This window comes from Microtus oregoni, unplaced genomic scaffold (genome assembly GCF_018167655.1).
Source record: "Microtus oregoni isolate MIOR12 unplaced genomic scaffold, Mior012 000000F_ref0000247, whole genome shotgun sequence".
NCBI classification, from domain to species: domain Eukaryota; kingdom Metazoa; phylum Chordata; class Mammalia; order Rodentia; family Cricetidae; genus Microtus; species Microtus oregoni.
Window position 1 is genome coordinate 5,723,894 of NW_024543059.1, and position 18,069 is coordinate 5,741,962.

General features: G+C 36.2%; 1 protein-coding gene across 1 annotated transcript in view; it reads right to left on the reverse strand.

The window, feature by feature from the left end:
- The window catches only part of LOC121453294 (keratin, type I cytoskeletal 18-like), a 51,584-nt gene that overhangs the window by 12,859 nt on the left and 20,656 nt on the right, over positions 1-18,069 (reverse strand). Inside the window, 2 exon segments of the mRNA XM_041659951.1 lie at positions 6,179-6,329; positions 15,447-15,591. Coding sequence (XP_041515885.1) covers positions 6,179-6,329; positions 15,447-15,591 — 296 coding nt within the window.

Consider the following 18,069-nt stretch of genomic DNA (forward strand, 5'->3'; position numbering starts at 1 on the left):
TTAAAAATCACTGCTAAGTATGATATTAAGTTGTTATGAGGTTATTGTTATTTATATTATCTAAGTAGAGAAAATTGACCTATGTTCCTTATTTATATTTTTAAAGTTTACATAAGATATATGCTCAGTCTCAGAAAATGAACTATAAGGCAAGATTCCACATCGTCTTAGGTTCTTCATGTTGTCTTATATTGGATCTTTAAGAATTTCATACATTTCTGATTATAATTAATCCTCCTTCACTCAATTCTTCCCAGAAGCAACTTCCTTTCCATCCCACCCCAAACTTTTTCCCCATCAAGGCCATGTGTGCTGCCCGAATGTCCTCAGATACGTGGCCTTCTACTGGAATACAGTGGACTTATTAGGGTCTGCATGGTGGCAGAGAATTATCAATGGTCCTTGGATAGGGAGGGATCTTCACCCTAAACTCCCCTCTTAGTACTCCTATTTGGTCTGGCTTGGGCTTGTACAGTTCTTTTACATGCTGTAGTTGCTGCTATGAGTATGTATATGCAACTTCCCGGCTATCTGCAGAAGATACTGTAGGGTCTTGCCATTAACTATCCAATTTGGCTGTTATAATCTTTCTGCCCCTCTCCTTGAGCATTGGAGGAAGGGGTTGGAATACATATTTCATTTGAGGATGTGCATTCTACAATACCTTATTTTCGGCACCTTAGCGAATTGTGACTCTTTGTCTTGATCTATGACTACTGAAAAGAGAAGTTTCTCTGATGGGGACTCAGACAAGTCCTAATCTATGGGTATAATGACACATCATTAAAATGTGGTTTAATATTCTGTCCAGATAGCAAAATAATAGTAGCAGTTCTTTCTTAGAGTCTATGGTGTCTCTAGTCATATGTCCTTGGACCAATAATGGCGTCAAGTGCTTTTATAGCCTACATATGAAACTTTCATACTCTCTCCTGCTGGGTGAACTATGCTTCCATAAAACTTTGTTTACTCCTCTGGGAGGGATGCTTCCACTCGCCCAAGGAATACCTTAGACCATATGTTTCTTCCTGCTACATATCAGCACTGCAGCTTTCTCAATGGCATTATGGAAACAGCCCTCATTCAGACATGAGATTTTCTGTATCCTGAGCACATCTAGTGATAGTGACGAGAAATGCTCTGAGTGTATGGCTTTCACTGTTTCTCCGTCTCTGTTTTGAACTCCTCTGAGCTATCTAGAATAAACTTTGCACAGATTGCCAATAAATCTACTAGAGCATCATTACCTAGAGTTCCGTGGTTCTGTTGAATCTCAAATTTAACTTCAGTTCATCAGCAGTCATCTCTGGTGGGTCACAATACTGAAATAAGACTCAAATTTAATCAGAAAGTTGATAGGTACTTCCAGGACATCTGTATCATTGTTGCTCTAGTGGGCATGTCTTGTCAAGCTGTTTGTTATTGTAGCACACTGCTCTCTTCTGGCAATTTGCATAACCTCTATGAGAGTTAGCTAGAAAAGATGAAGCTTCCAGTAAACACCAGCTTGCTTTCTTCAAGTTTAATGATTCATTAGTGTGGTACTTTCAGCAATAGCGTCTTACTATCAAGTTCTAGAGCAGTGGTTCTTAACCCTTCTAATGCTGTGACACTTTAATGTAGTTCTATACGTGACCTCCATTGGAGTTGTGACCATCAGGTTAATAAGCACTGTTCTAGAGGCTAACCAACTGCAAAGACATAGTGTGTCATGTTCAAGGATCTTGAAAACCTCACTGGTCAACACTTGCAAAAGAAATAATATATTCCTAAGGCTGGACTTGTCTCTTAGCCTCTGGTGTGTTGTTGGATCAGAGGAAAACTTGCATAACTGAAAATTTAATTTTTTCTTTTATTCATTTGTAATATAATGTCTTGGCCCCAAACTGTCTGCCATATGAAAGTTTTTTTTATAGTTACAGTGTATTTCTTCATAAATGATTTGTTGAGACCATGAACAAAGCAAGTAATACAATATACTATTCTTAATACTCAATAATAGTAGTTATTAAAACACATCATTTTGTTTCAAAAGCAACAGGAAAAACAAAATTTCATGACAAGTTAAAAAGGACACATACTTAAGATTTGAAAATTCTTAACAAGGGTCAATGAGACAGCTTTTTAGGTAAGGGCTCATGCCACAAAGTATTAGAACCTGAATTCAATCCACAGAACCAGCATGGTAAAAGGTAAGAACTAACATTTCAAGCTATCTTTTGCTATCCACAGACACAAACATGAACACATATAGATAAATATATGTGATAGATGTTTAGGATGATAAATATAAAACATGTTTATTTGAAAGGAGAGAAGCAATATATTTAAATTAAAATTTTATATACCAAAGGTCTCTATTCTCATTCTATGTATTTGTGTGTGAATAAAGATACACACACACATATGTATATATGTACACACACACACACACACACACACACACACACACACACACAGAATTTCTCCAGGATAAAGCAAGTGTTAGTAGAAGAAGTCTAGGGAATTCCTCATCAAATAATTTATTTTTGCCCCAAATTCAACTGAGGACATTTCTGAATAGCTTTACTATGTTATACAACTCACTAAGGACTCTTCTCTATAAGCTTACTGCACTTATTAGCTACTCCCTAGATTTGCATAGTTAGAGACATCTTATTGCTTTAAATGTTCCAGCATAATGAAACTGCCTTATTCAGTGATCTTAATATCAACTTAATATATTTCTGGCATATGCATTGATGAATACAATCTGCAGGGTTTAAAAACTGATTCTTCCCCCTGATTATGCTCTTGTAGATGATTTTAGATATATAAAGCTATTCCTTCAGATGTATCAAGATTGTATTGTCCATTTGGCTGACAAGAAATTGCATTAAATTATTTCAAAAAACTAACTTAAATGGAATATTTTGAATCTGAAGTGTTTTTTGATAAACACTCAATGATATGTGAATTAAAAAAAACTTAAACAGATTACATATAGGATTAAAAAAATGGGGCAGTCAAAATTCATCCAAGCTCTTACAAAATAATCTTAATAAAATCATCTACTTTCTTTATGATGTTTTTAATTGAAGTTCACTCTGCCAGTTAGACATCTATTTTACCTCCTTACTGGAGTGTCATGCTGATATGTTCACCCTCTTCCTCCCACCACTTGCTCACATCCAGGTACTCATCAATACTTTTCTCTCGTAACTCACGTGTGAGGAATATGTAACGTTTCAGGAAACACATAACTCAATATGTGGATTCTTAGAACATGGTTTAAAGGAAGAATCACGATTTCTGGATTTAGATGAATTGAGTTTGTGGCTCAGCACCCTTTAACTGCCGAGTAAGACATTGACCACGAGGTGCAGGCTCTACTATTTTATTGGTATTTTTGTAGACTCGTGAAATAACTTTTTTAAAATGTATGTAAGAACTTTTCACATGTAGTTTCTGTTACTTGACAGGAATTATAGCTGCAACTCTTATTGTCTATGGAGGTGAAGTCTTTAGGGAGATAATCTTTCTCTTTCCAAGTTGTGTGCCTTACCAATTATTCAGTCCCTTATTGATACTTTCAATAATGTTACTACATAGGATGTATTTTATGTAAGTGGAATAATTATATATTCATGTCATAATTTCAAACACAAGTCCTCCATTTCATCCTTCCAGAATAGCAGGCTCAAGCAGTTAATAAAGTTATACAATTTTCCTCTAAAACAAACACAGTAGGAATACTTATTAAATTGTATGAATAACTACTAAATATCTAACATGCATCTACATAGACTATAAACTGAGCATATACATGGCAATAAAGTAACGAGTCCTCAATCTAAGTATTTTTTCATAAAATCAGAAAATGGGAGATTTTAGCACTCATAGTGGTTGAGAGAAAGTCTGGTAGAAACTCAGATGAAACAGAATTTAAATTTATCAAGGCATCATGAAGTATATATTAAAGACTAAAGATAAAGCTGGAGAATATTCTAGAAAAGGATGATGTAGAGAAAATGTTTTACTGTCATTGTACAGGAAACATAAAACTGCAATAAAGCATATTTGAAAATTATAAAAGAAAAATGTTAAAATTTATGTCAGATTATCTGGTTCCCATTAGATTACAGAGATTGCTGTAACAATTTCTGGATTTGTTTATATACGGAGGGACTCCTCTATAGAGGAATGAATAGGGAAATCTCTACATCACATGACCAGAGTAAGTAAATGGAGGGCTAGAAAGGAGGAAGTTCATAAGACTCAGACTAGATGAACATGACTTGAAGTGTTGCCTGGACATTGGACAGTATGGGTGTGCACATACATGAACACATGCATATGTACATACACAGATACAGAGAGAGAGAGAGAGAGAGAGAGAGAGAGAGAGAGAGAGAGACCAAGAAAAAGAAAACCAAGATTTTAATGATGAATAATATGTATAAATTGAGTTCTCATGGGGACCTATAGATATCAGTGCACTGTAGATATATGGTTATGGTTTGGGTTGTCTCTTGCTAGGTTTAATTAGGTAGAGAGGAAATTATGGATTTTTGTTCAAAAACAAATTGTCCTTAAGATACAGCATCTGGAATGCTCTGAGACTGCTTCTGGCTTCTGTTCAGTGAACAGAATGCCTGTACTCTGCATTTGTGGGAAAGTCTCCCATCTGGATGCCAGAAAAAAATCATATATGGAAGCGAAAATGAAACCTGAGAATGAAATGGGAGACTGTCTTTGCTCCTTTAGGCAGCATATTGATCTTAGGGATTCATATGTTCAAAGCACATCACCAAAAATCATTCCGAAATAGGAAGTCCCATGCAGATAGCTCTTCCAGTCTAGTAGCAAGAAATCTCTATTGTTTCCACGTCACTAGAATCCAGACAAACTAGGTACAGCCTTTGTGAGGATACTCTAAAGGACTCAATAGAGTGCTAAATTTTGCTTGAAATTGACAAGTTTCTTTTCTTACACTCTTATTTTCGAGTCCTCCAATTCATCATTTTTGACAAGTATCCTGCTCTTTCTTTTATCTCATTTTTTAAAAATTAAAGCTTTAGAGAGGGAATAAATTCACTCTTTCACACATAGCTGAGAGTGTTATTTCTGCACAACTGCTTCTATTTCAATACAGTTCCCTCCAAGGCATTACTTAAACACTATGTGGGATTTATACCTCCATCTCTGACCTCTGTAAGAAGAACCTGCTCTCTATGCAAAAGAGATTTAAGAATATAGTGGAATTGGACCTGAGGACATCTGAACTAATTCTTCCTGCACACTGTGATGAAAATCTCTATTTCTCTACCCATGATCTGCATGTTATAAGTCTATGGGAATAAAATGATGACTTTCTTCACATGAGGAACAACAGTATTAAAACTATTTCCCATACTAGACAATAACCATATTTTCATGGAAATCAATGCCTATGACAGCTAATATGACAGAAAGAGTGCCACAATAATACCTCCCTGGGCTTCTATATACATTATACATCAATCTGTCTAAAATTCCCAGAGGCAAACGCATGCAAGTATATACTGAAATTTCAAAATGTATTTTCAAATTTAAGGAAACATTTGTATAAAATATTAGAAAAAAAGGAAAAAACAAAAAGCAGAAATTTCCTGCAGTCAGTCTTGGGGTTTCTCAACTCTAGGATGATAAGTAGAAAAGAAAGTATATCAGTCTGGAAAATAACTTGACAGATCCCTCATTTTATATTTGCATAAATAAATGTCAAATAATAGGTATGTATCATTTACCTTCTAATGTGAAATCAATTCTTATGTTTGTCTTCCTAATAAACAAATATATGTGATAGGACCTGCACATTGAGAGACATAGGGCAACCTCAGTGACCCCAGAATGCTTCCAACTTTACAAAATTAGCATTTCAGATTGCAGAATTCTTCTGAGAAAGTTGGTGAGTTTCACTTTAATAAACGGTAGCAAAACACTGAGTACTACCAGACAGATCTACCAGACTGCTGGCTTATGAATTGTCCTCATCTATATCTGGCAGATCTCAATTACTCTCACAATGTATGAATGTGTTGTCTGAAACCAGCGCTTCACTTTCTGTAAGACTGACTACTGCTACTCGGATTCCTCCCATCACCGTTTGGTCAGAATGGGTACTTTTCAGCTAGTGTTCATAGTTCCTATGTATTACTTTGGCTGAGACAAAATTCCTCAGGCTGGGATAATCTGAAGGACTAGACATGCTAAAACAGAGCAAGGAGATGGGGAAGACTTCTGAAACACCATTCTTGGAGAACCATGAATGATTTACTTCATGCATCTGAACAGCTTTTAAAGCCGGACTGAAATCAGAAATATAAAGATGTTATTTATTAGATTGCTTCTTCTTAGGCCCTGAAGCAAGAGAATTAAAAGCTGGCTAAGAGAGTCTCTTTTCCTATCATAGTAGGTCACAGGAGGAGATGCTATCCATAAACACTTAACCAGACAGAGCAGTCATATCCTTGATCTAGGACTTCCTGCCACCAGAGCTGTGGGAACGATTTCAAATGCAAAATCTAAGAAATTTTATTATAATAAAATGAAAGCAGGTTATCATACCATCATTTCTCATGAAAACTTAAATATTTGTTTTCTCAGTGAATCGATGGCTTTATCATGGAGAATTCCTAAGCATGTTCATAAAAAAATTAAAAATTTTTAACAGTATATAAACAACTAATATTTCTGAGCATTGATCACATATCAAAAGAAATTCTATCATATTTTCTCAAAACTCTAAGTAGTTGCTTTAATTATAACTTATTTAATTAGTATAAAATATATATTCAGATGAATTGAATTTACTTTGTATTCAAGGTATACTGGATTCTCTTGAAGATGGGGGAATTAGAAGTGATATAGAAGAAATTTGTAGGAGAAGGAATGGGAGCTGTATTGTATCCAAACACTTTATATGCACATATGGATTTTAATTAAAGTAAGAAAAATAAAATACAATGAATAGAAAGGCTTGTCAAAACCTATTTGCAGATGTAAAGAATGGCAAGGATCTGATTTTCTAAATATAACTTAAATGCACAGGATATCAGTACAAAAACTGCCTGACTAACTTCCATGGCATGAATATATCTGAGAACAAAGTGTGTTCCATGGTCAAAACATGTTGGAATATGATTGAGGCTCCTACTGATGTCAAGACAACCAGTGGCTCTTTGCTTTATCTGTTTTCTGTTGATTTTATTGAACTTCTAACACTGAGATACAGGGCACCACCAACAGGCCTACGAGACATGAAAAATGTTGGAAATCATATCCATGACATACAGACAAATGACTTGGAAGAAGTAGTTAATAGACTGATTCCAGACAGCTTTGGGAAATCCATAGAAAAGACTTAGAAATATCTTACCCCATCACTATATATTCCTTAAGAAAGAACGCTAAAGGATTTCAAGTTTCCATTGGGAAAATACATGGAGCTTCGTGGTACAGGTAAGAGTTCTGAATATCTTATGGTAATGGGCACTCTTTTATTATATTATCTTCTCATTTTTCCCAAGGCTTGCATACTCTAGTACTTTTCCTAGTCCTTGGTTCGCAGATAAACATGTTTCCATTGCAGTCACTCAGTGATAATTTCTGAGATGCCTGAAAGTATCCTTTGTTCCTCTCTTCTTTCTAGAAGTATGTGAGTGTTTTGATTCCACCAAGTGATGAATTTCTTTAACTTGTGAAAATATTTCTTTCTTATCAGTATGGTTATTGTCATTCTTCTAAGAGTTCACCGTGAGTCCACCAATTGTATTCCTTGACTGACATGTCAAATCACCTCATAATTTTTATCTTTATATTAAATCGTGCTCTTTGATTTTGTTCTGCAATTGTTTGTTTCTGATGTAGAACGTTGAAACCAGGACCTTGTATATGCTAGACAAGCACTCTACGACTGAGCTACATCCCCGAACCTTCCTTATTTTGAGATAGCATTTCATTGAGGTGCTCGTGGTGGCCTGTCACAGCTCCCTAAATACTTGGGGGTACAGATGTGTGTTACCATACCCAGTCCACTTTAGTATCCATAATGCTCATGATGAGGAACAGGCTCCAGACATTTTTGATAGCAGTAACCACTTCATCAGTCATTATGTACTTAATAGCCTTTTTAAAAGCATGGGATAAATCCAGACTAGCTGAACATAGCGGACAATGAGGAATACTGAGAACTCAAGAACAATTGCAGTGGGTTTTTGATCCAACTGCACGTACTGGCTTTATGGGAGCCTAGGCAGTTTGAATGCTCACCTTAGGAGACCTGGATAGAGGTGGGCAGTCCTTGGGCTTCCCACAGGTCAGGGAACCCTGATTGCTCTTCGAGCAGATGAGGGGGGGGGGACTTGATCGGGGGAGGGGGAGGGAAATGGGAAGCGGTTGTGGGGACGAGGCAGAAATTCTTAATAAATAAATAAATTAAAATAAAAAAAAAAAAAAAATAAAAAATGTGGCTTTTTTTCCTATTTATTTTCTCTCTATGTGTTTGTGTGCATGTAAACTCCCTTCAGTCATGGTGGCAAGCACCTTTTTCTGCTGAGCCATCCCAGCCCCAAAACCTAAATTTTCAATGAGAAATATGAAACATTTTTGTTGAGTTACTCTGAGCCAAATCCTTTGTAAATTTCAGCTCACCACTTTCTAATACAAATCATGTCTTTGATTTCTATTTCAGAAGGCTGTGTGTCTAGGTGGGGCATATTTGCATATATGTGGATGAGAAGCGAAGTCCTACTTTTGAATAAACACTTTCATCTGCTGAATATTTTTGTGTTATCTTCTTCAGCTTTTCCACACTATTTAGCCTTTATTCTGATTATTATATTATGTTCCCTGTACACAATAGGAATCTTTTTACATTTTATTGTTAAAAATATATTCATTAGTTCTCTGATAATTTCATAAAGCCTGTTTTGGTAATATTCACTTTTCTTCCTCAACTCTTCCCAGACCCACCCCCTTCCCTAGCCAGGTCATGTAATGTCTTAATTTCCCAGCCAATAAAGACCAATTGGTTTTGCCAAATATTGCTGAGTGTGTGATCTTCCACTGGCACATGGTCAACTGGGAACAAGTGGCAAGAGTCAATCAACGGAAGATCTTTTGGGCACTGATGGACTGCTGGTCACAAGGTGTATGCAGGCAGTTCTCAGCAGGAAAAGCAGCAACGTTGCCCATTTTATCTAGATGCTCTCTTCTCACCTCTGCCCTCCAGTGTCCTGTATTCTTTTTCCTCAGGACCAACTCTTCATTTACTTCTTCTCCTACACCATTTGGAAACACATACAGATCTAACAGCAGCTCGCAGATGTTTGGAGCTGATTTCCATTTCCTGAGTTGCTACTGTAATGTCATTTGCTTGGATTAACTTTGATCAACAACCGCACAACACCTCACATGAACACCTCATATAAATATACTCTTCTCTGTGTTTACCAAAAGACTTTTGATCATAGAAAGAAAAGCCTGGAAATTAGGGTGAGAGCAAAGCAAAGGCACTGATACGATCTCAATTTTGTTGAGTTGAATTCAGTGACTAAATTTTATATTTATATTTTAGGTTTAAATTTATTTGTTAAGATATTTCAAAATAAGCATAATAAATATCTCTCCATTTTTTTTGTTTTAAAGAAAGTGAACATATAATTCTTCCATTTCAGAAATACTGGGTCTTTTTCACCAAGTAAGAACATATTTTCCCCAAATATCTCATGAATATTAATAAGTAATAACTTCTACAAAAAGCTTTGATTTATAAATATGAATTTAAATTTTAACGTTCCTACCTTTCTAAATACGTGTATGTTTATTTGTGTGATCTATAACTTATGTAATATTCTATGCCTTACCTAATATTCTGTGATTTAATATCACATTAAAGAAAGCATGGGGTTTTAATAATTTTTGATTGACACTGTCACAGTCAAAGTAAAAGCAGAAGCCTCTCTATTTTTGCCTTAACATGCTCACTGTTTTCCATGAACAGTCTCATGCTCACTTGCTTTCTGTGTGCCTATGCATAATAAATCTTCACTTATGAATTTACATGAAAGGTGGCTCTGCGATTTTAGATGTTTTAAAACTTGGTAGAGTTTTTATAATTCATTAGGAACACTTCCTTCTGAATCACAAAGAGTTCAAAGCAATTTCCTTTACTCACGCTAGTGTTATGGTCTGTGTCTTAACTCTGTCACCTTGTTTTACATTCTCAGTGCATTTTTATATTTCTTTCTTGATACTTTGTTTCCTGTTGTTTACAATACAGGATAAATGTGTTTGCTTTGTGTCTTACAAAGTAATGTAAAAGTTCATCACCCTTTTTAATACACTACTGAATTTGTAGTTTTCAAAGTAGCATTTGACACATTTTATAGAAACCAAATAAAATGTTTCATATTTTTGTTAACAGCTCAAACTTCATTGTCACTAAAATTAATATATATGTATATATTCTTTTATTTTATACTATTTTTCATATTAATAATCACATGAAAATATCAGCAGTAATAATAGTTATTTGTATTTATTCTTAATATGTTTGTTTCTTAATATTCTTACAAAGATATCGCTTATTATTTTAATTGGTATTTTATGATGCTTAAACTTATATTCAATGTGGTTTTTATAATGCTTATTTGTAGTTATGTTTACTATATTTGTTTCTTAATATTATTACAGAGCTATAACTTGTTATTTTAATTGATGTTTTATGATGCTTAAGTATGCATTCATTATGATTTTTCACCAAGTCTGTATTCATGACACTGTCCAGACATTCCAGTTAGCATGATTGATAATCAGAGTTTGTTTTACTTTAACATATCTTACCTAAATGTGTTTATTTTTTAAAATCAACAATGAAATACAAAATGCATCAAGATGTCCTTCAAACTCACCAACTTCTTCCGAGGAATAAAAGACAAGACAATGCCTGGAGAGGAAGGGAATGTGAAAGCCAGAGAGACAAATGGCACAGAGTTTCTAAACTGAAGATAGGGGGAGGGAAAAGCCCTGTGAGCACCTTCTAGAAGCCGAGGAAAGCTCTCATTCTGTATCCAGCAAAGGGGTGGTGTGCCTTTTCCTAAACCATGAAGAACTATGTCCAGCAGTCTAATAAATTAATAGAAGGATGGTGCTGTAGCTCAGTGGTGGAGTGCTTGCCTGTCATGCACAAGGCCATAGGTTCAATTTCCATGCACACACACACACACACACACAGAGAGAGAGAGAGAGAGAGAGAGAGAGAGAGAGAGAGAGAGAGAGAGAGAGAGAAATTAAAGGGGCAGAAAATGAAAATAATAAAATATACTCATGTATCTTCCATGTGTCCTAATGAAAGCAGCACAATTCGCCTAAAAGTCAATTTTTACACCTGTGACGTAGTATCAGGGTCTCTAGCTACAGAAATATAGAATAATAACTGCACTAAGTCCTTGTGATTGCTAATCTGAATTCCCTACATGGCTGAATTTAGAATCACCATGGAAACATACCTCTAGAAAAGATTACCTGAAGATGGCGAATATGAACGGCCCCATCTGTCCATCAGATGGGGCCCCAGTGAGCAGCACCATTTATCTCCCTTTGCTTACTGGCTTCAGATGCAACATGACCCCTGTGCCCCTGCTATGATTGCTTCTCGTAATAACGTACCTTACCCACAAACTGTGAGCCACAATAAAATCTCCCTGCCCTAATTCACTTTGTCAGAAAGTTTAATGCCTGTTGTGTTATGTTCAGAGGACATAAACGTAATTTGACTATGGAACATTTACACTACTTTTATATACTCATTTGTCATGTATCTTTTTTTCTCTTTCTCTCTCTTTTTTTGTAAGCTATCTGGCTGAGGTTTTCTTCATGTCTATTACACTATTTTTCTTTTTTACTGGGTTATGCAGCAGCTATCAATTTTCCTGATTTTACCTATCACGTGCGTGCTCTGGAAATATTTTCCAGGGTTATGAATTATTTTTTAGTTTCATATAGGTACTTTTAAGAGAGTAGCATCAAATAAAAACAAGCAGTTTTAGAAGGAGGGAAATGTTATTCAGATGAGAGACTGTTGCCGTAGGGAAAACACAGATCTCAAGTACTTGCGAGAGTTTCCATCCAACAGCTAAGGGCATTGTCTTTATAGGAAGTGCCCAGCAGTGAGGACAGCATGGTCAAATGAAGGAAATTGACCCACAGCATCTGACAGCGCGTGTTTCCATGTCCACTCAGCTCTTCCCAGTGTTTTCTTTGGCAAAGGGCAAATAGAACCCAGGGACATCCAGGGAAAGAAAAGTAAACAAATTTGGACAAGGAGAAATGTAGGGTAAGAAATAATAAGCTATTTTGGATGTTTCTTCAGTATGTGATTATTAAATATTATAAAGTGTAATGTATTAAATTTTCTTTTGTTCTATATTGTTTATTTTGTCCTGGTAAATTTCTCCCTATTCCAATTTAATGATAGAGCTTCTTAAGCTTTCTTCAGGTGACTTCATTATTTTGTTTGTTTATTTTTATATTTAGTCTATCATATGATTACATGAATGCTTAGTAAAGGGCCACATTTTATTTTATCACTCTGAAAATTAAGTTATTCTATGTAGTTATTTATTTATGTATATATACATCCATATATATATATATATATATATACACACACACACACACACACACACACACACACACACACACACACACATACTGTGTACGCTCCTGGCTTCTTTATTCTTTCCATTGTATATTTCTGATTAAAAAATCAAGTATCTATACGTTTGTGGACTTATGTTTATGTATGGGTATTTAATTCCATTCCATGGATTATCCTGTATATTTTTATGCCAATACAACATGGAAGTTTTTTTTTTTTTTAAAAAAAACCAAAGCTCTGTGGCACAGCTGAAATCAAGGATGGTGATACTTCCAGATGTCCTTTCATTGTACTGGAATGTTTTAACTATCCTGGGTTTTTTGTTTTTCCATATGAAGTTGAGTATTGTTCTTTAAAAGTCCGTAAAAAATTGTTTTGAAATATTTTTTTCTTGATGCGGATTGCATTGAACATGTAGATATATTTTGTTAGGATGGCTAATTTTTACTATGTTATTCCTACAGATCTGTGAGTATTGGTGTTCTTTTCATCTTCCAATGTGTTCCCCAATTTCTTTCTTCAAAGACTTGAAGTTATCATTTAAGACTTTCACTTGCTTGGTTCGAGTTACTCCAAGATAACATATGATTAGCAGCTATTGTGAAGGGTATTGTTTCTCTGATTTCTTTCTCAGTAATTGTCATTTGTATATAGGAATTTTTTTTAGTTAATCCTATATCTAACCACCTATAGGTGGCTGTTTATCACCTGTAGGAGTTTCTTGGTAGAATATTTAGATTAGTTACAAATACTTTCGTCATCTGCAAATACTGATACCTTGATTTCCTCATTTCCCATTTGTATCTTCTTGATTTACTTCAGATGTCTTATTATTATAGCTAGGACTTCAAGTTTTATATTGAAAAGATATGGAAAGAGTGGACAGCTTTAACTTATTCCTGATTTTAGTGGAATTGCTTTGAGATTCTCTCCATTTAATTCGATGTTGGCTGTAGGCTTTCTGTTAGTTGCCTTTATTATATTTAAGAATGTCCCTTGTACCCCTGATCTCTTCAAAACTGTTATCATGAAAAGGTGTTAGATTTTGTCAAAGACTTTTTCAACATTCAGTGGGATGATTATGTTTTTTCTTTCAGTTTGTTTATATAATGAATTACACTGACAGATCTACTTATGCTGAACCGTCCCTGTGTCTCTCAGATGAAGCTCACGTGATCACGGTAAGTGAGCTCTTTGATTTGTTCTTGGATTTTTTTTGTTTTGATTTGCAAGTATTTTATTGAATATTTTCACATCAAAGTTCATGAGAGAAACTGATCTGCGATTCACTTTTTTGTTGTATTTTTGTATGGTTTGGGTATTTGGGTGACTACAACCTCATTAAAAGAAATTGGCAATGTTGTTTCTGTTTCTATTTTGTAGAATAATTTGAGGCATATTGGCATTAGCACTTCTTGAAAAGCTGGGGAAATTTTGTGCTGAAACCATTTGGCCCTGTTTTTACTGTTGTTGGTGGTTCTTTGGTTTTTGGTTTTTGGTCTTTGGGGTTTTTGGAAGGGGAGCTTTCCTATTTCCTTAGGGGTAGTAGGTCTATTCAAATTGTTTAATATTGCAAAGTTTCCTCCTTCCCTTCATCATCAGCTGTGGGCATTCCTTTCGAAAATGACCACGAGTTCCGCAATTAAAACAATTATGTCCTCCGGCCTTCTCTCTCAGTCCTCTCATGTTTCTCCGAGATTGAATAGCTGCCGCTATAACCTGGCCTTAAAGGAAATTCCCATCTGTATCTCTGCATATCCTGATATAATCATTTAAACTTTTTGTTTTGTGTGGGCATAATGCTTCCTTACAATATCTATTGGAATTTTCAAATGCAAGTTCCTCTATTGTAGGCATGGCTGTTGTCTCATCTCCAAACAATCTACCTGCTATTTGTAACAGTCTATCTACATAATCTTGGAATGGTTCAGATGGTCCTTGTAGAACTTTTGATAATTGATCCCCAGCTGCTTTGTTAGGTAGGGCCTTCCACGCTTTAGTGGCAGCTACAGCTATTTGGACGAATACTCCAGGATCACAAAGAATTTGTTGCTGTAAATCAGCATAAGCCCGAGCCCCACTTAACATATCTAAATTACGTTGAGCTTGACCCGCTAGAGCATTTAACTGGGCCGTTTGCTTACAATTTTCCTGATATTCCCCTCGCCATAGGAGATAATCTCACCCAGATAAGACAGCACAACATAATTGCTGCCAATCACTTGGTGTTAAATTCATAGCAGAGAAAGATTCTACCATGGCCAACGTGAAAGGTGCTTGAGCCCCATATACAGCTACAGTTTCCTTTAATTGTTTCATTTTAAATTTTATTGCAAAATGTGAATTATTTCCCCTGGGTTGTTGGTGTCTGGCACCTCCATCACCGGTGCAACCATGTGTACAGGATGGAAATAAACTCCCTTGTTTTGTTCAATGCCAGAGCTCCTACCTAACTGAGACCACCAACCTTCATCACCATGAGCCGGTGGGGCCGAGGGAGTTGGATGTGAGTTTGTTTTTTTTTTTGTTTTTGTTTTTTTTTTTTTTTTGCTCTACGTTTTCTCAGCTTTCTAAAGAGATTTTTTAATTCCTCACGTATAATCTCCTCCCCTTCTTCTGATGAATCCCCCTCACTATCCTCCACTAGCTCTAAATCATCAAACTCCTCCCTATCGTCCAACTCTTTTCTGAACCAAGGAAAGATACCTCCCATCTTTACTCCTCTGTGTGTCTCCGTTGGCCAGGAACGAAGCTATCTGCTTACCTCTCTCGACAAGGCTTCCAAGGGCGACCTCTCAGTGTTCCCTTTCCCAATATCACGAGGGACCTCCAATTGTCGCGTACCGAGGCCACGGTCTGTGCTCTGTGCGCTAGATCCCACTTCGCGAGCTTCAGGGAAGGGGCTGGAGCTTGAGAATACACAAGCAGAGACAGACCGACACACAGACCTTTAAACACTGATACCAAAGCCCCTCTTTATTAACACCATGTAGACTTAAATACACTGCAGTCAATGTCCAACAGGTGATAATTCCATCCTCTGATCCCCTAAGCTAAACACAGCTTCTAGTAACTTATATTTCCCTCTAGGTTCTAGGAGGGAAAAGCAGCGGAAGGCCAGAACTCATTAATCCCAACAAATGTGATCTTGGTTTAAATTTAGTAAGTATTATCTACTGAGAAAACTGTTTATTTCTTTTACATTTTCCATTTTTGTGGAGCGTTTGTTTGTAAAGGATGACCTCATGATTCTTTGGACCTCCTAGATATCTGTTATTCTGTCCCTCTTTTCTTTTATTTTGCTAATTTGAATATCCTTTCGCTGTCCTTTAGTTTGTGTGAGGGTTTTCTGAAAGAACCTAGTCTTTGTTTCATTTATTCCTTGTATTGTTCTCTTTGTTTCTATTTTATTGATTTTACCCTTCAGTTTGATTATTTCCTGACATCTAACTGCTCTTGGGTATGCTGGCTTATTTGATTTGTTTTGTTTTTTGTTGTTCTAGAGTTTTCAGGTGGGCTGCTAAGTTGCTAGTGTAAGATTGCTCCAATTTCTTGATGTCGGCTCTTGGTGCTATGAACTATCTTTCCTCTCAGCACAGCTTTCATGGTGTTTCATTAGTTTGAGTATGTGGGGCACTCATTTCCAGTGAATTCTAAAAACTCTTTAATTGCTTTCTTTACTTCTGCTGTGACCCAGTAGTCACTCAGCAGAGAATTGTTCAGTTTCCTTGACTTTGTAGGCTTTCTGCTGTTTCTGTTGTTGAAATCCATTTTAATTTGGGTTGATGGCAGGCAAGGGGTTATTTCACTTTTCATTTATCTTTTGAGACTACGTATCTGGTCAATTTTGGAGAAAGTTTCAGGAGGTACTGAGAAAAATCTACTTTCTTTTGTGCTTGGGTGAAATGTTCTGTAGATACTTGTAGGTAAATATGGTTGATTATGTCTGTCAGCTCCAGGATTTTTCTGTTTAGCTTTTGTTTTAATGACCTGTTAATTGGTCAGAGAGTGGCATTGAAGTCTCCCACTATTAATTTGTGAGTTTTGATATGTGATTTAAGCTTTAGAAATATTGAGACTCATCTTGGTAGATTTTTCCTTTGGTAAGTATGAAGTGTTTTCCCATCTCTTTTGGTTAATTTTGGCTTTGACTTAGAGTCTATTTTGTTAGATATTAGAATAGCTACCCATCAGTTTCTTAGGTATATTTCTCTGAAAAAATCTTTCTCCAACCCTTTACTCGGAGATAATAATGTCTATCTTTGATGTTGATGTGTGTTTCTTAAACACAGCAGAAGGATAGATCTTGTTTTCATTTTATTCTATTAGTCTGTGTCTTCTGATTGAAGGAATGAATCCATTGACGTTGAAAGATATTAATGATTGTTAATTCCTGCTACTTCATTATTGTTATTTGTGGTGGCGGTGGTGTGTGTGTATGCATGTGTGTGTGTGCATGTGTGTGTGTGCATGTGTGTGTGTGCATGTGTGTGTGTGTGCATGTGTGCATGGGTTTCCCTTCTTTTGGTTTTACTTTTTGATTATAATCTTACACTGGTGTCTAGTCATATTGGTTTGGAGTGATTATAGTTCCAGGTGCAAATTTCTGAGTTGGGCTTTGTTAAATGGGTGTTATGTCTTTGGTTTCTGTTTCCACTTTGGTCTTCTGCTCTTTTTGGCCTGGAGTTCTAGCAGTCAGAGAAATCTCTGCTACAGCAGAGGGTTTCCACCTGAGTTGGAGGCTGTTCTTCAGACTGGCTTGATCAGAATGTGAATGGTGGAAGTCCTCTGGAGGCAGGGGCAGGGACACACTTGTGAGGGTGGCCTAGGAAGGGGCATCAGACTGCTGGATCTTTAGGACCTGAACAGATGCAGTGTGAGAATTTTACAGGCAAGTGGGTAGCTTACCTTTCTACTTACTTTCATGGCCTGTACCTTCTATATCAGTTATTAAACAATTTTTTTCATCTTTGAAATTCTTTGACAGACATTTACTATTTGAACTGCATATATACACATATGCATATTTGCATATGATAACAATTAGTGAAAAGGGGGCATGAATTTGAAGGAGAGCAGGAAGGGCGTATAGGAGAGTATGGAGGGAAGAAAAGGATGATAGATGGTGTAACGAAAATCTCAAAAACAAATGAATAGTTTCATTTTTTTTAATTTATTTATTTATTAAAGATTTCTGTCTCTTCCCAGCCACCTCCTCCCATTTCCCTCCCCCTCCCCTAATTAAGTCCCCCCGCTCAGCCCGAAAAGCAATCAGGGTTCCCTGTCCTGTGGGAAGTCCAAGGAACCCCCCACCTCCATCCAGGTCTAGTAAGTTGAGCATCCAAACTGCCTAGGCTCCCACAAAGCCAGTACGTGCAATAGGATGA